The 21,030-nt window shown below is 47.8% G+C and overlaps 1 protein-coding gene across 2 annotated transcripts in view; it reads left to right on the top strand.

Annotated features, from left to right (window-relative positions):
* The first annotated feature begins 92 nt into the window (after window positions 1–92).
* TRAM2 (translocation associated membrane protein 2) overlaps window positions 93–21,030 on the top strand; it is an 84,101-nt gene continuing 63,163 nt past the window's right edge. For both annotated transcript variants that reach the window (XM_040473760.1, XM_040473759.1), the window contains exon 1: window positions 93–339. In XM_040473760.1, the coding sequence (XP_040329694.1) occupies window positions 220–339 (120 nt within the window). In that variant the 5' untranslated portion in view covers window positions 93–219. The remainder of the gene's footprint in view (window positions 340–21,030) is intronic.

The raw sequence follows: 21,030 nt of genomic DNA, 5'->3' as shown, positions 1-21,030 counted from the left end.
AGGGGGCTGCGGCCGGGGGCGGTTCCGGGCGGAGGGGGCGGGGGCGGGGGCGGGCGGAGGAAGGGGGCGGGCCCCAGAAGTTGTTCGGCGCTAGGCCGGCGGGCGGGAGGGCGAGCGGGCAGCGGGCCGGCGGGCGGACCGGGCCGGGGCTGGAGAAGTTTGCGCGGCGGCTCGAGAGCGCAGGGTGCGGGCCCCGCCGGCCGCTGCGCGCCCGCTGCCATGGCTTTCCGCAGGAGGACGAAAAGTTACCCGCTCTTCAGCCAGGAGTTCGTCATCCACAACCATGCGGACATCGGCTTCTGCCTGGTGCTCTGCGTCCTCATCGGGCTTATGTTCGAGGTGAGCGAGACTGGGGAGGGGGTGCCCCCTCTCGTGCGTCGGCCGGCGTAGCCCTGCAGGTTCCGCGGGTACTCGTCTGAGCTGGGGAACCTGGCTGCCATGTACGCTCTCTGCGCCCCGGCTTTGTGCACTCTACGCCCCTTGGCCTCCGGGTCAGCCCGGACGCCACCCTCAGCAATGCGCCGTGGCAGCCGTGCCCTGCTCTGCCGCCCCCTGGAGCACCCACCCTATCTTGCAGCGCTCTCTGCAGCCCTGGATCCTAAGCCTGGCTTCGAACCAACCGCAGCGCTGCCACCCTGGCCCGACCAGTGGGGTTTCCTTTCTGGTGTCCGGGAGCCAAGCCCGGAGACTCCCAGACCCGCAGTCATTGCACAACTCTCCCCCTCCCGAGCGGTGGCTGCCAGCTTCTCTGGGCTTTTCCAGTGGGAGGGACCCTGACTCTTTTCCACCCTCCCATCTGATTTTCCGGGTCTTTTGCATCCTCAGCTCTGAAACGTGCTCAGGGTGTTCACGTGTGGCCCTGGCCCCATCCCAGCAGTGCCCTTCTGCCATCCTCCCCCCCCCCCCCCCCCCGCCTTCTTTTGCCCTTGCCTAAAAGGCCAGGTTCCATATACCCTTTATGACCCTGTGGACTGTTCCTTTAGAGCCATCTGTAGTGGACCCAGAGCTTCTCACCCGTTACAGGGGCAGGGAGAGAGATGGAAATACTCTCTGCTTTAGGGGAAAGGTGCTTCTCTCAGAGCTGTGGGGGTGGGGGACGAGGATGGGGTCCTACCAGGGACAGCAGTGCACTGGTGCAGGCCTCACCAAGCAGAGAGTGTTAGTGTGTTAGTGAGCCTCCTGGGGGTCAGAATCCGAGGGGGTCCAGGGAACGACTGACTGTGCTCCGGAGAGGGAGACAAATGTTATATTCAAAGTGGGAGGAACTGGAGGAAAGTGAGTCTAGGGCTTGCTGTGGTGTATCTTGTCTCAGGAGTGAGATTACGTATGAGTGACACTCCCCTCACTCTCGCCGGGTCCTTCCTGCTGGGTAGGATTGCTTATCTGCGTTCTCAGGGATGGGATAGGAAGCTGTAATCATTTATGAACTGCTTCGGAGATGAAGGGTTCCTAGTGTGGCTGATTTCTCCCTCTGTGTCCCTCTGTCTCCTCTCTAAGGATGGCAAGGGTTCTCCTTGGCCGGTGAAGCTGCCCTCAGGCTGGGGACATTCTTGTGGTGGTGAGTCAGGGTTGGATGTGTGAATGTGTCCTTGGCTGGGCTTCAGGGTCTGTAGGAGATAAACCTGGGATCAGGATTGGGGTCTGTACTCCAGCTTTTGGTAGTGCTTCTCCATTTCAGCTCCTCCCTCCCTCCCTCCCTCCCTCCTTCCTCTCCTACCCCCCACCCCCCACCCCCCAGCTCTCATGGTATATTGACCCTGACTCTGTCAAGCCAGGGTCATCCCTGGGTCCCAGTCTCTGCTCTGTCACTAGTCAGACTGAAAAATTGACTGCAGCCTCAGTTTCCTCATCATTAAAGAGGTTAGTAAAACCTGTCTTCCTCACAAGGTTAGTTATTGTAACGTTTAACTGAGATCATATAAACGATAAAAGCCAGAAGAGATTCTACAAATGTGACAAATTGCTTGTTCCTGAAGGCCTGTTGTTATTGATCATACTACTAGCTTAATGAAATAAGAGAGAATTTTGTTTTGTCCAGCCAATACCCTCAGTATCTATTTGCTGTCCTCCATTCTAAGAGGCCTCCGAGTGTGCAGTGTCACCAGTCTTGGAGGGTGTGGTTGGAAAGACACATGTGACAGCTGGAGACCTCAGAGCCACATGCTATACAGCCAGCAGAGCCTCTTGCATAGCCTTATGGCCCTCTTTGCTGTGTTTCAGGCATTTGCTAAGGTTTGTGGCTCTGTGGGTTTTATCTTTGCTTGAAAGAGCTGCTTAGGGTTTGAGTTTGGTATCTCCTTCCCTCTCTGGCCTTTAGTCTTCTGGAAAGTCCTACGCATTAAACCTGGAGTTTTGTGGGAGTTGAAAAGTGCAAGGAACCCTTAATCCCACTACCTGACAGAAGAGAAAGGTCCAGGGTAGAAGAAATAACAACAAAAATGCCTTCCCTGATTTCCCCTCTTGGGACTGGACTGGGGAGCATGGAGAAGGCCCTGGCTGTGAAATGCCTGTGGACTCCCTCTTGCCACCACCCTCTCCCTACAAAAGCTTAGACCTACAGCGGTTGGGCTTTTAGGGCATCGGAGGTACCTTGTGATATTGGTGATGTATGCTGGTATGTGAGAGGGTCATGCCCAAACTTCCCTTGTGAAGGACATGTGTTCTGCTGTGTTAGGCACAAAGGTTCTTGTTGTCTATACCTAACAACTGACTCCACAGAGATAGGAGAGACAGTCAGATTTTTGGAGCTCTGCTCTCCCTACTGAATGAGAGCAGAAAGAGCTCAGTTACTCCCAAAGGACCTCAGAGGAACACCTGTGGGCATCTTCACATTTGGAGTAAAGCCATAACCCAGCATAGGACTTACTAGATATTACTTAGGGTTCTGGGTTCTCCCCTGGAGGACTGGTGTATATGTAGGGTACATATGAGCGGGGCAGTCCAGCACTTAACACGCTTTTTCGTAGAAGTGAGGACAGAAGGAGGGGGAAGGGAAAGGGGGACACAGGGAGAGAGGATGTCAGGCTCTTGGGTTTCTGACTTGGGGCAGGGCTAGGATTCCTTCATTCAGAAGCTGAGTCAGGAAAACGCAGTTATGATTCTTCCCACAAAGAGTGACTCTCCTGGCCGCTCCTCCCTCTGGGGTCCCCTGCCCAGCTTCTGCCAATGAGCTGGACCCCACTGCCCCCACCCCAGGCAGCCACAGCCCCTCGCATCCCAACAGGCCGCCATCTCACCTTGCCCCTTCCCCAACTCACCCTCAGCTCGCCAGCATTTAGAGGGGCTCAGGGATCCTAGGACTTGAGTTCTGTCTCCTGGGAGATGATGACTCCAAATTTCCTCCCTCGGGGGATCCCTTCCTTTGGGAACACACATGAAGAGGTGCCCCTCCCTCCTCCTTTTGGTTTAGTTTTGGGCTGTCCTAAAATTCCTTCTCCCATTTCCAAGGCAGGGGTGGATTCTTTGCCCTGAACCCAGGTTTCCTTTCCATTCTGCAATGCTGTTTGGAATAGAGCTGTTCTGTGCAGCCACAGCACTTGGCTAAAAAATGTCAGGAATGTGGAGCTTTATTTTCCCCCTCCTTCCCTTCCAGCTCTCTCTTTCTTAACTCTGGCTTTTGGGGGAGTTGGTGCAAGTGGGAGTTTTCTACCCCACGGTTTGGTCCTGCAGTCCTGTCTTTGGTGGAGTCCAGTCTGACTCCCCTTCAGGGTGTGGGCGGCCAGCCGGGGGTGTGTGTGTGTGTGCGTCAGATTTGAAAGCTGCCTGCCCCTCCCCTTTCCCTTTGCTTTCCAGTGTCCCGTTCAGTGCCACGTTTCAAACTGAAACAGGCAGGGGAAGAGGAAAAGTCTCTCATTAGTGAATGGAGAATGAGAAAAAGTGGAGGGTCGGGGGGGGGGGGGAGCATCGAACAGAGAGGAAGCAATTATACATTACCTCTAAAATGTCATTTTGAAACAGAAACTTTTTTGTTGGTTTTAAAGCTCATTCGCAGGCCCTGCGGGCTCTGTAGCATGGAAATGTTTCTAGAACTCTAGGCCTGTCATTTGTAGGTTCGGCTCCTGTTTGGTCTGTGATGACTTGAGGGTTTAGGACCCAGAGAACTTTTCTGGTAGCGTCTGGTTTTGCTTCTTTTGGAGGTAGATGTGGAAGAGCTGCCTTCTTCCCTGTTCCGGACACCGTGATTGACTTGTCAGAATGATGTGCCTGCAGCACGTACAATGGCAGTCCTGTTAACACACAGGTTCCATGGCTCCAGCTCACACCCTCCCAGACGCACCTGTAGGCATTATGACCTGTGTGAGGCTGCTGGTCCTGTCTGATTCTTAGCCTTGTGAAACAGTTTTGCTTCTGTCGTATTTCTGTGAAGAGGTATGTAAATGGCACAGGCATGCGTCTGTGGACAGATGTTGTTTCTTGGACTACCTTCAGGGTGCTTTTGAAGATGTCTCTTTGCCAGCTTTTGTAGCTTTTGACTTTATACATCATCCTCACTGGCCTCTGACTTAGTCGATTAGTGGTGTTCTAGAGAAATTAGTCAAGGGAAACTGAGAAGGGTCACTTATTCTCTTGGGTGCTCTCATTCTGTGATTGGATTTCCACACACATGGCTCAGTGATCTGAGCAACAGAGCAGAAATTTGGAGCTAGTTTCTCTCCTGGTCAAGCCTCAAGTGTAACCGTATCCTATGGGACTTAATGGTGAATCAGCTATCCCTGTTTCTTCCCTTGGCAAAAATGTGCTTTCCGGAAAGGGGGTGTTGATCAGTGAGTTTTTAACCCTTATCTCAGGATGAAGACTGATACCTGTAAAAATGCCCGGCACTCCTGCCTGGCACATGGGCACTTAGTCGATGGTCTCAACAAACACGCCCATCACTGCTGCTCTTGGCTTCATTGTTGGGTCTGTGAGTACATCTTCCACCATCAGACTGGCTTGTTGGGCACGGGGGCTGCATTTCATTTTAGATCTGACATGTTTTGCGATGAGACCGTGCCCCCAAGTTTTCCAGTGCTGGCCATTTGCTCACCAAAGGGGATGATTGCTCTACCCTGGGTCCCTTGTTTTCCCCAGGGAGCCTGTGGTATGGCGTTCTTTGGAGAACATCTGTTTTCTCTCTGACATCTGTCTCGTTAGAACACGGGCTGTGGGGTCTCTGTGCGGCCACTGTCAGCCGGTGGAGGAGTAAAAACCATGAGGAGACTGCCCCGTGAGCTAAATAGGTGCCCCTTTTCTCTTGCTCACTCCGTTTTCTGAGCCCTCAGTTGCTCGTTTCTCGGGGGCACTGTCCAGACCAGTCACAACAGAGCGCCTCAGTCCTGACTGTTGGTAGAGCACACGTGTTGCTATGGTGAAAACTTCACTCTGGCAGGCATGAGCTCCCTTTTGATCTGCTTTGTCGTGGGCAGGGGCCCCAGAAATCACTCTGTGGCATAGCTGATGTACCTCCCGTTCCCACCCTGATAAATGACGAAGCCAGAGGGTTGATAAGACCGGATTAGAGTTCCCAAACTCCAGAAGTGCTTTCTAATCAGCGAGAGCACTATTAGCAGGCTTTGGTGGGAAATTGCACTGATACTATCTCTTAACCTTTTCATCCAGCGCTGTGTATCTGGTATCCATTGGTACCTAATGGTTAAAGAAAGGGGGAAAAAAAAGAGGAAAAGAAAACAGTAAAACTACTAACATGGCTCCTGACACAGCCCTTCTTATTTCACAAGCAGACCTTTATCTTTTACACAGTCTATTGCTTTGCCTTGATTTACCTCCGCTGTCTCAAATGGCCCACGGTAGAGGAGAACCCAACTCAACCTAGTCACAGCTGGTTGACGGTGCAAGTTCACTGTGTGGTTTAAAGAGCTTTGCAGGCAGCTCTTCTGACCAGTGCAGGTTCACACAGCTTTCTTTGCTTTTCAACAGAGGAAGTGGAGCCAGATTGGAGGCGGGTGGGGGAGGGTGCTCTGAGGCCCCTGGAGCCCACTGGTGAGTTTGTGGGAGCTTAGGGTTAGGTGAGGCGCTGCTCTGTGGCTCTCCGCCTGAGCCACGTTGCCTCTTGACAGCTTCCCTCATTTGTCTGGATGGGTTGGCAACACTTGACATCTGCAAAATGCTTTACTAGCCTCACCCTGTAATCTGGATGGTTTATGGGGGTTGTCATACCCATCCAGAGCCTGGCTTCCAGAGGAGAGACTTGGCCAAGGACCATTCCCTCCTAGTCAGAGTTGGAGCCAAAATAAGAATTCAGCAACGTCTGGCTCACATTTAGAGCTCAGCCCTAATGCTTCCATGAACGAGGAGTCTATGGAATGTAGCCACAGGCTGCTTTATTTTTCTTTGTCTGAGTGGAATCTGTTTATTACCTGGAAGTAATGTCTGCAGGAGGCTTTTCTGCCTGCAACAGTCATTGAGATTTGCATCTCCCTGAAAGAGACGACAGAGGATGACCCAAATGTGTGTATCACATGGGAACATAGGTGAATGGGCAGGGGCTTTACCTACTGTGAAAGTTCCTGCCTGTTATTAGCCAGCATCTGTGGAAGAATAGTTTCCTCTGGCTGTTGTATTTTCATTGCCCTTAGGGTCAAGTTAATATTGTGGCCATAGCTCAAGGGCATATCTTTTCTTCGCATTTCCCAAGATTAAGGATTAGAGGGAAACCTAGAAGTCATCTACTATGTCTATAGAAGAGGATAATAGACTCCCAGAGGTTGGGAGATTTGCCCAGGATAGTAGAGGGAAGTTTTGGCAAATGTGGGGCTTGAGCATACATCTTCTGACTCAAGTCTAGGGAATTTTCTATGTGTTTATTTGCCCCCTGGAATTCTCGATGCTGCCTTTGAGTGCCACCGTATGTGTAGAAGCCTTGCAATTGATACATCTTTCTTAAGTGTGCTATGTTCATTAGTTTGGCAACTGTTTATTGAGTTCCTGCTGTGTTCCTGTGTTGAGTTCTGGGAACGCAGATGAATAAGGTGGGGTCCTTGTCCTCAGAGAGGTCACTGTGTGGTAGCTTAAAGCTGGTAAGCTATTTGTGGAGGGGAGTCAGGCCTTGAACTTGATGTAAATGGCAGGTGCAGCTTATAGGCAGAATGTTGGGCCTCAACCTTAAGCCACTGCTGTTGGTGGAAGGGGGTGGTTTCTTAAATGTAGACTCGACACCCTGAGTGTGGAGTTGTCAGTAGTTAGGGGACAAGAGTGGTGGTCATTTCTAGATACCTTGTGAGGCACAGCTGGTGCTCTTAAACTTTACAGCTTTGTGAATAAGTGAACTGACCAAAGGCTTTGTGTGTGTGTGTGTGTGTGTGCGCGCGCGCGCACGCGTGTATGCACATGTCCATGTGCACGTGCCACAGATGTGATTTCTAACACCAGGAGGTCTTTATTGATTGAGATTAGGAGAGCTCTTCCATATGATTTAAGATTTTTACCATAAAACTCCAACATGATCTGAAATGTACCTTTTGGGTTAGTGGAGGTGATGATCACACCTGGGGTGAAAAGGACTTATGACTCTGAGCCTCAGTTGCCCTGTCTTTGCAGTAGGGAGAAGATTTCTTAACAAAGCTCCTGAATTTTATAAGAGCAGAGCATTTCCTTTTTTACTTTATTTATTCATTTTATTTTTTTAAGTAGGTTCTATGCCCAACATGGGGCTTAAACTCATGACCTGGAGATCAGGAGTTGCGTGCTCCACTGACTGAGCCAGCTGGGCGCCCCAGGGCCGAGTATTATTATCAGTTTGTTGCTTCATTTTTATCATAAAGATGTAGAGAATCTCTGCAGAGAGTTTTTAAAAGAGACTTTGTAGTGACCCACCAGTATTCTGAAGATTTCTGTGGCTTTTGGGGAGACAGAAGGGTGGGTCCTACTTCAAGACAAAGGATAGAGAGGTGATTTTTACAGCCTACCTCTCCCCCAGCTGCTTGCTTTGAGGAATGCCCAGGATCACACTGGTTTGTCAACAAGTGTGTTTGTGCCTGGTATAGGGTGGGATCTGCCAAAAGATAGTGTTGCGAGTCTGTGAGAATGTGGCTTTAGGTTTAAAGGTACCAGGGATGTATTATGGGCTCCTTTCCTGAATGTTAAAAGCAGGCTGGGGGTTCCTGACCTGAAGGATCAATTCCAGGGTAAGCAGGACTCCCCTCCAGCAATGCCTGAAGCCCTGCAGGAAATCACCAGGCCTGCTTCACAATGCCTGGTTTCCTGCTGAGAATTCCTTGGAACTTGGAGCAGAATTGCACTTTTTAGACCCAACACTTCTGGAGTTGAGAGTGTGTTTAGTGTGTAGCATGACTTTGTACTGGATCAACTTTTGACCTCGTTGGGCAAGGACACACTTGTTTGTATGGATTTTGTGACTGTTGGCCTGGAAGGTGGAAAGGGATGGTTGGTAGCTGCTTTCTTTTCCTTTTTTTTTTTTTTTTTTTTAAATTGCAGTTTGCTCTCTGGTTTGGCATGAAGTGTGAACACATGTTCCTCTTCCAGAGTCCTCGAGGCTTGAGCTGTCCTCAGGCCTGGATACTCCCTTGGGTCCTGCCACTAAATAGCTGCATGGCCCATTCAGGCTGCTCAGCTCTCTGGGCCCCATTGCTTCCTGGGCTGTCTCTTGTTCTGTGGCTCAGTCATGCCCGTTTAACGTGGTGATGTACAACAGGGCTGGGGATGTGTAGACAACTTAAGTTGTCAGTCAGAAATTGGGAGGGGAGGAAAGGGGGCACCTTCCTTCCCCCTCTTCTCCCCCAGCCGTATAGATTTTGGGGTTAGTCAGAATAAAGTTGTGCCTCCATCGGGTTAAGTGGTCTCAACTTCTCATCTTAGTTTCATTTCTTCTTTGCGTCGAAATCAGGTTCTAGCCTAAATTTGGGTTTGATGCAGAGTCCAGCTTAGTGGAACCAGCTTTGGAAAAGGAGAAAAATCCTTATATTAGAAAGGAACTGTCTGGAGTCAGGGGAGAGGCTAGGCTTCGTTTGTGACTTTCAAGCCAAAGGCCCTGTGGCCTCTCTAAGGCCGATCAGGGGGAAGAATGGCCCGTGTCTTCTGCTCTGCTGTGCGCGTTTTATCATCCTGGTCTTCTGAGTGTGATCCGGGGCCCTGGGCTTGAGCACATTTTCATATTCAGTGATGTGCTTGTTGTGTACACATTACACTCATCTGTGGCTTTTTTCTTTTCTTTTTTCAGATCAGTAGTGTCTGACCCATGATCTACCATTCGTATCCCCTCTGCCCCCAAGAGTGTTCTCAGGGCTTTGCCTGACTGACTACAACCACTTCTTCTTCTTTTTTTTTTTTAATGTTAATTTACTTTTGAGAGAGAGAGAGAGAGAGAGAGAGAGACAGAACACGAGCAGGGGAGGGGCAGAGGACAGGGAGACACAGAATCCGAAGCAGGCTCCAGGCTCTGAGCTGTCAGCACAGAGCCTGACGCGGGGCCTGAACTCCTGAACCGTGAGATCATGACCTGAGCCAAAGTTGGATGCTCAACCGACTGAGCCACCCAGGTGCCCTAACAACCACTACTTGTGAAGCATCTTCCATCACTCTGACCAAATAGCAGGCTTTCTTCCTCAAAATTATAAGAGTGAGGAAGAGGTAGAGAGGGACGAGGCAGTGCTTCATGACCTTGTTCTGATGCCTAGCTTCAAGTAGGAGTTACCCGTCACATCTCATATTTGAAGTATCACAGTGTTTGGCTCACCAAAAGTAGTCCACACTTGTGGCATCCAGCAGGTGGCCACTAGCCACATTTGGCTTTTCTAGTGCAGTAGAATTAAGTGAAATTAAAAATTCAGTTCCTCAGGGCAATGAGAAAGAATGAAATATGGCCCTTAGTAGCAACGTGGATGGAACTGGAGAGTGTGATGCTAAGTGAAGTAAGCCATACAGAGAAAGACAGATACCATATGTTTTCACTCTTATGTGGATCCTGAGAAACTCAACAGAAACCCATGGGGGAGAGGAAGGGGAAAAAAAAAAAAAAGGTTAGAGTGGGAGAGAGCCAAAGCATAAGAGACTCTTAAAAACTGAGAACAAACTGAGGGTTGATGGGGGGGTGGGAGGGAGGGGAGGGTGGGTGATGGGTATTGAGGAGGGCACCTTTTGGGATGAGCACTGGGTGTTGTATGGAAACCAATTTGACAATAAATTTCATATATTGAAAAAAAGAATTCGGTTCCTCAGTCACACTAGGCACTTTCGACGTCTCAGGAGCACAGCTATAGATGGAGTGTTGCCACCACCACAGAGAGTTCTGTTGGACCACGTAGGTGCACATGTTCCTTTCTGAGGGCTTTCATAGTAGTAAGCAGTGGTTCATGCTGTGGTTCTGGGGGGGAACCATTAGAGGCCCTGGATCACGGTGGCTAAGGTCAGGGCCCTACTACCAGTCCACCTGACTTTGGTTCACTGGTTCACCTTGGAACTCTGGTTCACCTTGTCATCTTGGTAAAGGATCTAACCTCTCTGTGCTGCCGTTTCCTCATCAGTAAAAATATGCCGTAAAGTTGTTGGGAGGATTAGAAGCATTGATATAAAATATGTCCGAAAGGTTGACATAAATAGAGCACCTAGAAGAAGGTGTGGTACAGGAGCTCAATACCTGCTGCCTGTTGTCCTTCCTACACTTGAACAGCGCTGGAGTGACACCTTAACTCTGCAGAAACCCCCTTTGCAGCTGCCTCATCTGTTTGGAGCATAGCTGAGAAACAGGATGCAGAAACAGGATGAGAAACAGGGGAGGTCCCGGAGCAGCCCAGTGATGGCCCCAGACCTGTGTCCTGACACCACACCTAGGCTAGTTGCTCGGGCTTGACCTCTACTCAAAGCCCACCAGCGCTTACTTTTCATACAGCTCTATGAAGCTTGGTTATCTCATTCCCAAGATTACAGAAGGAAGATTAAGTTAGAAGGGGGGAAGTGGCTGGGGTAGCTGACGTTTGGGAGGACTACCCCATTCCTAAACACTTAAGAGTCATAAGAAATGGGGTGCCTGGATGGCTCAGCCAGTTAAGTGTCTAACTCTTGATTTCGACTCAGGTCATGATCTCACAGTTCGTGAGTTCAAGCCCCACATAGGGCTCTGCTGACAGAGGGAGCCTGCTTCCAAGTCTCCGAGTCTCTCTCTCCCCCTCTCTGTCCCTCCCCTGCTTGCTTCTCTCTCTCAGAAAAAAACCCCAAAACAACAACAACAACAACAAAACAAACTTAAAGTCATAAGAAATGAAAAAAAAAAAAAAAGCAAACATGCGTACTTGGTGTCCCTTAGTATATGCACAGATGCACAGACCACTTGTATAGATTTTGAGGTTACCATGATAGACTAGCACCAGATGGTACTCGATCATAATGATTATCTGCAGGGAAAGTGAAAGGTATGTAGGATGCTCACGTGTTTAGGAACATTTCTGTCCACAGTGATTAATGTTGCAGTTTCAGTACCTAAATCTGCAGCAATATGGAAGCTTTGGATATCCAGAATGATTCAGCCCCAGACATTTCTGGCCAGTCACAGATTTTTTTGTAGCCCTGAAATAAAAGGCAAAGTCGGTCCATTGTACAGTGTACTTTCTTACCCAAGAAATGTGGAAGAAACTTTGCTGACATTCTTATCATCTAGTCTGGGAAATCCCTTCATTCAACACTATTCAACCACCTGCCGTTCAATTTTCTTCTTTTTCTAATCATTCAGTAAATACATCTCTGCGCAAAATTCTGAAATGTGTAACGGAAGCCAGCTGACATAGTTGCTGGCATGACTTGCTCTACTGTGGTCCGTTTTGGAGCTTCCAAACGAAGAAAATGAGATGCTGCTCAGCCACTGTTCCTGGAGTCTCGTGGGTCCAGCATATTCTAGGCCGGACAACTGTGCCTTGTCAGATTATCGGTGGCCACTTACACCACCTTTAGCGTATAGCTGTGGCCAGGTGTAACTTGACCAATGTTGCTGGCTTCTCAGTCTCACCATTTGGGTTGTTTGCTCACATGGCCCGATAGATGTGTGTCTAGACTGAGCTGATTCCGATCTCTTGCCTCCTCTTTCTACAAACCTTGATTAAAGAGCTTTTTTGTGAGGCATTGTTCTAGATGCTGGCAATACAGGGGAAAGACATGCTGCCCAATTACAAGGAAGAACCTTACCATCTAATAAGGGAGACAGATGAAGGGAAACAAGTACAGTCTCTTGATGATGAGTATTCCAGTTGAGCCGCCATATTTGTCTTCTGTGTTTGGCACACAGTGGTGTTCACTAGCTAGTGGTCTGTTGGAGGGGATACTTTGGGAACATGGAGGAGGGGCTCCTTGCCAAGAATAGGGGTAAGTGCATGCTGGGTGAGGCCAGGGAGAGAAGAGGATGTGAGAGGACACTAGGCAAGGGGATCCGCTTGTCCCTGTGAATGCACAGCTGGGGCTGGCATGAAGCACTGGGGTACTCAGCAGGCTAGTGTGATAGGATGCTCTGGGTGAGACTGGAAATGAAGAGTCTGGTCAGGAGGCTGTGGCACTGATCCATGTGAGAACTGCTTCCTCCCCAAAACTTCAGTCTCCTTCCAACCTGGAGGAGGGACCAGGACCCCCACGCTGATGTCAGTTCAGAGGCTGCTGGAACTGCAGGGTCTCTCCTCTCCCAGTTCTCTTTCCCCAGGCATGTTATGTGACACAGGCAAGCTACAAGGCAGTTGTGGGGGGCAGGCAAGGACAGCTAAAGCTAGGAGAGAGGAACAGCTTTTCTTTAGACCTTATTGTAACCCTGAGGCATGCGTTGATGTGATGTTGCTCTTGAATATGGATATCATTGTTTGTCTTGTGTTGCCTTTGCATTATCACTGACATGTCCTTTGAACTTATTTAAAAGGTATTTTTTTTTTTACATCTAATGTGATTTCCAATTTTTTAAAAAGTAGGGAGGGCCTCAGCTAGATGGAACATCTTTTTCTCCACTTTTTTTTTTTTTTCTAGTTAAATAAGCCACGAAGAGGTTTGCACTCAAGTACTGTGGCCTTATCTAAGGAAGCTGGTGCTGTTCCTGTGTTCAGAGGAGATGGAGGGAGGGGGAGCATTTTTTTTTTTTGTAGAGGCTTTTCTAGGGATAGGTGAGGTGGGGACGGACATGTAGGGGTTCACTGGTGGACAGAGGAAAGTAGGCATGGCCTGTAGGTAGCATTTCATTTGCTCTAAGTTATCGAGCACTCACTGTATACTAGAGTGTACCCATATCGTGTCAAGGAGTACCCCACAGTGGTGTCAGTAAATAATTCTTTGAAATGTGCTTGGGAGAATGAGTAGCTGATCTGTCACATGCCTTCCATCTCTAAACTTTTGCAGACCCTTAGAAATAGATGCATTGAGATTTGCCTTTGTGTGATTTCTAGCACGTTATTTGAACACCTGGGGGTTGTCTTCCCAAGACCTGTTGGTGATCATCCACTATTTTACGAAACACCCCGGACTCCCATGGGTGGTTTACATTGTCTCCGGAGGAGAGGGAGAATACAAGCATGTGTGTCCGGACAGAAACCCACAGTGGCCACTTCTCCCTTGCCTTGTTCCCCATATCGAAGTCCCAGCAGTTTTACCCCTGCGTTTGCTCCCAAGTCCCCTCTCACACTTCACTGCTCTTTGGCCCTAGCTCAGACTCCTGAATGGTTATACGGGTCCTAGCTTGGACCTCAGCCTCTTGTCTGGTCTCCTGTCCGCTCCCTTTCCTCAGAGCTACCACCGATTGTCATCTTCAGACACAGAGCTGACCATGGGCTCCCTTACTTAAAATCCTTCCATGGTGCCCACCTAAAGTCTAGGCTGCCTAGCATGGCATGCTGGGCTCCCCCAAAGCCTGACCAGCCTTTGTCCTGGACCCCCTCTGTTCCTCGCTTGGGCCCTGCCCTGCCTACCCCCAACGCAAACCACCTACCTGAGGTTCCAGAACATCCTCTCTCTGTGCCTGCCTGCTTCCGTTCATGCTCCCACCCACCCCCAGGTCTTCTCCTTACCCCTTCTTGAACCCCTGCCTCCCATATCACACAGCCGCCACCTGCTCCAAACGTTGTCCTCAGCCCTTCTCCCTGCCTCCTTTCTGTCTACCTCTCTATTTCTCTTGTTTATTCATTCAACCAGACTCAGACCGAGCATTTGCTCCCTGCCAAGCACTGTTCTTGGGGCTAGGTAGGATAAAAGATGAAAAGGCGAAGACTCTGCCATCGCGGAGCCAAGAGTCCTTAGGGAGGTGACAGTGTCACTGCCACTCCTGTGTGTAGGAGGTACACTTCAAGAGTCAGGGAGGGGAGCATAATTCTCCTGGGAATATTAGGGACAGTTTATTTGAAAATGGAGAAGTTTGGGCTGGGCCCTGAGGCCTGAGGGGCATTGGCCAGGCAGAGAGGACATGTGTAAAGGACAGAGATGTTCAGGTGGGTGATGTGATAAGTGGCTCCATGTTACCAAAGTGGGGTGGGGGTGGGGAGTAAGGAAGGAAGTGAGGGAAGATGAGTCTGGACTGGCAGGCAGGGTTCGGCCCATTGGTGGCCCTTGTTCAAAAGTTTGGATTTACTCCTCAGCTCAGGTAATAGGGAGCCATTGAAGTTTTCCCGAGCACAGGAGTTACTTCATCACATTTGTACTTGGAAGGTCACAGGCAGTAGGGCTGAAGCGTGTTCCTTGCACTTGCTGTGAGCTCCCTGAAAGGAACAGGTTGCTTTACATTTTCTCAGTATCCCCAGCACCTCTGTGCCTAATGTGTAGTTGGTGTGAATTGATTGAGGATGGGCTTGTGCACACACAGGATAGTGTGCATCTTGAGTTGCCTTTCTGCTGCTGGTGGTCATGTGCACCTTTTTCTATTCATGCTGTCTCTTCTGGGTTCTCGGGTACCCAGTAAGAGGTGCTCGTGAGCATATTCGGAATGCCTGCTACTTTAGCATGTGCACACAGGGAGGGAACCTATAATCCTAGCCATTTAAAGCTTTTAAACATTTTTTTTGGATAGACAATATTTGGCAGTGCAGTCACATTATTCAAAAATCAAAAACATTAAAAAAAAAGAATACATTGAAAGTGTCCCTCCCTGACCTCTTCTTATCTAGCTCCCCTCCCCTGCCCCTAGGTAGCACTTTCATTTATTTTTGTGTATCCTTGAGTTTATTTATGCAAATACAAGCAGCTATAAATTATATGATAGATTTTGCGTATATAGAGAGTACATATACACATGTGATATGCACACATGTATATGTAACATATACATATGTACGTATGTGTATATATGTGTGTGTATTTCCTGTCCCCCTCTCTTGCACAGAACAAAGTGTATTATCTACACTGTTCTGCTCCTTGCTGTTTTTGGTTAACAAAATATCCTAGAGCTCTTTCCATGTCAGTATGCAGAGAATTTCCTCATCAGTGTGTAAGCTTGCATAGTCTCCCATCATGCAGTTACACTGGACTTCATTTAATCAGTCCCCTTTTGATGGATACCTGGGTTGTTTCTAATCGTTTGCTCTTATAAACAATGCTGCAGTGAATATCTTGGTACATAAGTCATTTCATGTCTATACAGCCATATATCTCATAACATATTTTCCCAGAAGCAGGATGACTGGGTCCAAGCATAAGTGCATTTGCGTTTTTGACAAATATTGACAAATTGTCCTCGTCCTTTATTTTTTTTTAATTTTTTAATGTTTTAATTTTATTTTTGAGAGAGAGAGAAAGAGACAGAGACAGAGCATGAAAAGGGGAGGGGCAGAGAGAGAGGGAGACACAGAATCCAAAGCAGGCTCCAGGCTCTGAGCTGTCAGCACAGAACCTGATGCAGGGCTCGAACTCATGGACCGTGAGATCATGACCTGAGCCGAAGTCTGATGCTTAACCAACTGAGCCACCCAGGCGCCCCTCCTTGTCCTTTTTAAATACCACATTGAAACCAAGAAATCAGCCATAGGCTCTTTATTTTGTGTCGTTGAAAATCTAATACCACTGCCTGCATTGATCGTGTTCACTGCTGTATTCTTAGCAACTAACATGGTGCCCGGCATGTAACGGGAGACAAATACTTGGATTTCTAAATGACGTTGTTTGGCATGTTTGGATAATGGGGTTCTTCCCTATTGATTATCTTTCAGCTCTTCTGTGGTGTTCTTTTCTGTCCGGCCCTTTATACAAATTTTTCCCTCAGGACACCATCCTGCTTTCACTTGGCTATGGTTCCTCATTCCTGAGGCCACAACCCCCTTTTTTTGGAATGCCCTGCTTTGCCCTACTGGGCAGGGTGCTTCCTTCTGCCTCAGCAGTTCCCTGGGCCCTCCTAACACAGTTCTCATCATTGCTCCGCCTCCATGGTGTGTGGCCTTGTCTGTCTCCAGGGCTTGACTGGGAGCTCTGCCAGGACGGGAGAGGGTCTCGCTCACCATTGTGTCTCTAGGCCCCAGCATGATACTTGGCATTCTGGTGGTTCTCCTGTAATATTCTTGCAGCAAATAAGTGGTAACTTGGAATTATCAATTGATAACCAGTTTTCAAAGGATTTTTGCATATTTAATTGAGATATTCATATACTATAAAATTCACCTGTTAAAATTGTACAGTTCAGTGGTTTTTAGTATATTCACCATGTTTTGCAACTATCACCATTTTCTCATTCTAGAATATTTCCATCATTCCCCAAAGAGACCGGTTAGCAGTCACTTCCCATTGCTTCCCCACCCCCAACCACTAATCTGCTTTCTGTCCGGATTTGCCTGTTCTGGACACATCGTGTAAGTGGGATCATAGAACATGTGGCCTTCTGTGACCGTGTTCTTTCACTTAGCATAATGTTGTCAAGGTTCGCCCATGTTGTAATGTGTGTCATTCCTCTTTATGACTAATATTCCACTGTATGCAAATACCACATTTCGTTTGTTCACTCGGCCGTTGATGGACATTTGGGTTGTTTCCACCATATTACACGAATGATGCTGCTGTGAACATTCATGTATGAGTTTTTGTGTGGACATAATATTTTCCATTCTCTCGGGCATATACATAGGGGTAGAATTGCTGGGTCACCAGATAATTTTAATATAGGAAAGGAGCCAGGACTGAAACTATAATGTGAACAGTTTGTCTTTTGGATCTGAGAGTTGTATCTCAAGGGCCAGCGTTGCAAATATTGCTCATTCTTATCCAGGCTTCTCACAACAGTGCCGGCTTATTGAGAGTTGTATTTAATAGACTGTGGCTCAATAATCATCTGTGATTCTGAGGCAAATATTGTCAGAGTTTACACAATACAATTTACTGAATTCTTACCATGTGCACCGTGCTAACTATATGGAGCTGCCAAAATACACAGGACACAGCTCTTGCCCTAAAGTCGTCATTCATTTGAAGCAACCTAAATATCCATCTGTAGTGAACCTATTAAGTAAATTACGGTAGAGTCATGCAGTGGAATCCTCTACAGCTGTTTAAAAGAGGATAAGGTCAATCCTTAGGTACTGACAAGGACTGATGTGTGAGGGAAAAAATAGGTTAGAGATTAGTATGTCCAGGGTGAGCCTATTTTAATAAAAAACTTATGTTTATGTATACACAGTCAAAATCTGGAAGGATCACAGGAGACTGTCCACATTTATTATGTCACTAGGAGGTAGGTTGTGGAAGATGTTAGCTTTCAGTGTTCTGTGTTTCCCTTTAGAAATTTTTTTTTTAACGTTTATTTACTTTTTGAGAGAGAGTGAGAGAGACAGAGAGTGAGCAGGGGAAGGGCAGAGAGAGAGAGGGAGACACAGAATCTGAAGCAGGCTCCAGGCTCTGCACTATCATCACAGAGCCTGATGTGGGGCTTGAACCCACGAACCGTGAGATCATGTCCTGAGCTGAAGTCAGAAGCTTAACCGACAGAGCCACCCATGCGTCCCTCCCTTTAGAAATTTTTTTACACTAGGTAGATAGAGCTTTTAAATTCAAACTTAATTAAACTCATTAAGTTCATGAAAAGAATTTCCCTGATTCTATTTTAGAAAAAGCTTGAGGTAAAAATTCTGTCAGAAAACACTAGATATCAATGTAGGATCTAATATGACATATCAGCACATGACTAAATGCTGACTAAATTAGTAGTAAATAGTCTTATAAGCAGTGTACCCAGGGATAGGAGGGCGTTGAGACTCTGGAAGTTAGGGAAGCTTCATGAAAGAAGGGTAGGACTTTGCTTGGTCCTTAAAGAATGGTGACATTTATATAGCACTTTCCAGTTTATTGAGCCAAAGAATAAATGCATACCAAGTGCTAACCTTGTGCTGAATACTGTAATAAGTCAGCACTTTACCTATCTTCCCATGAGCAGTCTGCACATGCACCCTGTGAGGGAGATACTATGATTACTCCCATTTTACAGATGAGAAAACTGAGGTTTAGAAAGACTGAGTAACCTGACCAGGTCCCCGTCAGTCATAATGTCAGAATCAAAATTCAAAGCCCCTTTGCTAACTTCAGAGCCTGTGTCCCATACTTCATTTAAAGGGCAGGAGACACTGAGGCCTAGAAAGTTTAAATAATTTTCCTGAGATCACACAGTTAGGAAACTGGGGAGCCAGGATCTGAACTCAGAAAATTCCATTGGGATCTCTGGGGGTGGTAATAGGAGGCTGGAAGGTTCTGGGTCAGAGAGGTGTGTGAAACTTCTGCGTATCATGCCCCCTTTGGAGATTCATGTATCATATAAACCTATTAAAGTAGCGTCCTACATTTCTGACCCACCTGACCATCTCTCTCAAGTAGTGTTCAGTAACATCACATAGACCTCGCTTTGTGAAACGCCGCCCTGCCGCCCTGTGAGGCCGCACGCGGGAAGGGTGTTCATGAGCAGCCTTCTCTCTCCTTTAATAAAGAGAAATGCCAGCTTTAGCGTCGAGGTTGGAAGCATATGAGGAAGAGTGTGTTTGTCAGAACGAGTGGAGCAGAGTTCCCTGGCTGGATGTGAGGCCACATCTCTACCCACCTATACAATTGATCGACTCCTCCTGCTTTAGAACACCTGGAAGAACCTACCGAGTGTCATATTTGCCATCTCTTGGTGACTTTTTGTTTCTTACAGAAGCATGATCCACTGTCGATAACAGTCGCCTCACTAAACCTTCCGCCATACTTCTTAAATTATTCAGCCCACACTCTCTCGGCTTTCATAAAGTATTAGAATTAATGCATGCTACCTCGTCCCCTCCCCGTACCATGCGTTACTGTTTTTTTCCTAAAAATCATGGTCAAATACTCTCAAAATAAATACTCAAAATTAAATTTACTCTCCTAACCATTTTTTAAGTGCACAGTTCAGTAGTGTTAAGTACACTCACATTGTTGTACAATCTCCAGAACTTTTAATTCATTCCACAAGTATTTATGGAGCTCCTTGAACTCCGGAGTGCCTGGGCCACCGGGATGGTTAAGACACACTTTCTGTTCCGTTTGATGAGGAAGACAGATGAGAAAACCAGTGCTTTCAGTTCAGTATGGCCAGAGTTGCGAGGTGCTCCTTATGGGATTGGATCCTTAGGGGGCTTCTGTGCTTTGGGATGTGACCTCATTACCACCCAGTGGTTCAGGGCACCCCCTCTTCTGGCTTCTTGGTGGCTACTTGCTGGCTGCTTCTTGCCCCATCGCTCCCTGGAGCAGTTTGCCACCTCTGCTCTCGGAGCCCGGGGAGGAGTTGGTACATGGTGCCTGTGTGAGGGCCAAGCTCTGTAGCTGAGCCCACGTGGCCCGGGGCGGGGGCAGGGTGGGAGAAGGGTACTGTTGCCAAACCCAGAACTCAAATCAAATCAAACCCCAAATCAATGGTTTGCCCAAATATAGTAACCTAGACCTTCCACCCATTGGGTTTAACCTAAATGTGCTGTCCTTCAGCCTGGAAGCTCAGCATCCTCCAAGAATGACTTACATGATTCTTCTTAAGTGCTGTTAGTCCGTTTTCCTTCTGAAAACCAACCACAGTGACGTGGCCGAAATCCCAGACTAGGGGCATGTGAGAAACTAAACAGATTGGAGAGGACTGGCTCCAGGTCATGTTTGGTTTTGTGCATTTTCACGGAGACGTCTTGGAAGTGAAGGACAGTCATGGCATTCTTGTATAGTACATAGAGCTCCTTGTAGAGAAAGTTTATTATGATGATGAGCTCACAGGCTCTCCTCCTTCCCCTGAAAAATAGACTGCAGGTTTAAGGCTCATTTGCCTTAGCCATCTGGATATGTACCCTGATTCTCCATTGCATGGTGCCAGACTGTACTGGGTTTATAAATACCCTGAAGTGTGCACAGGTTTGGAATGCAGGCTTTGAATTCACATTGCCTCATTTCTTTTTTTTTTTTTTTTTTTAATTTTTTTTTTCAACGTTTTTTATTTATTTTTGGGACAGAGAGAGACAGAGCATGAACGGGGGAGGGGCAGACAGAGAGGGAGACACAGAATCGGAAACAGGCTCCAGGCTCTGAGCCATCAGCCCAGAGCCTGACGCGGGGCTCGAACTCACGGACCGCGAGATCGTGACCTGGCTGAAGTCGGATGCTTAACCGACTGCGCCACCCAGGCGCCCCAACATTGCCTCATTTCTTACCAGCTCCCTCACTTCACTGGATAACTTGATTAACTTACTTAACCGTGCCCTAGTGTTTTTGCCAGTAAAATGGGAATGCAGATAATTGTGCTTACCTCATGAAGTTTTTGGGAGAATCAAGTAAGCTAATAATGCCTATATGACACTTTTACATAGCTTGATACCACGTAAGGACTCCATCGGTGTTAGTTACTCATGAATATTAATTAATCAATTCCATGACAATTACAGCTGTCATTCTGCAGCCATTTTTCTGTGCCTCTCGTTTTCTCATTCCGTATTAGTTATGTATAGTCTATACATTCTGGTGCATCCATTCTGCACCAGATACACCTTTCACACTCAAACACTGTTGCCTGGGCCCCCACGACCGTTAAGAAGCGTGCAGGTTGAGTCCATGTGAAGGCTTCTCCTTGATGGGCTCTGAGCCTGAGCCCCCAGTCCGAGGTTCTCC

Source organism: Herpailurus yagouaroundi, unplaced genomic scaffold, assembly GCF_014898765.1.
Source record: "Herpailurus yagouaroundi ecotype Mexico unplaced genomic scaffold, PumYag 139, whole genome shotgun sequence".
Lineage (NCBI taxonomy): Eukaryota > Metazoa > Chordata > Mammalia > Carnivora > Felidae > Herpailurus > Herpailurus yagouaroundi.
The sequence above is the reverse complement of the archived record's forward strand: the minus strand, read 5'-3'. Positions and strand labels throughout refer to the sequence as shown.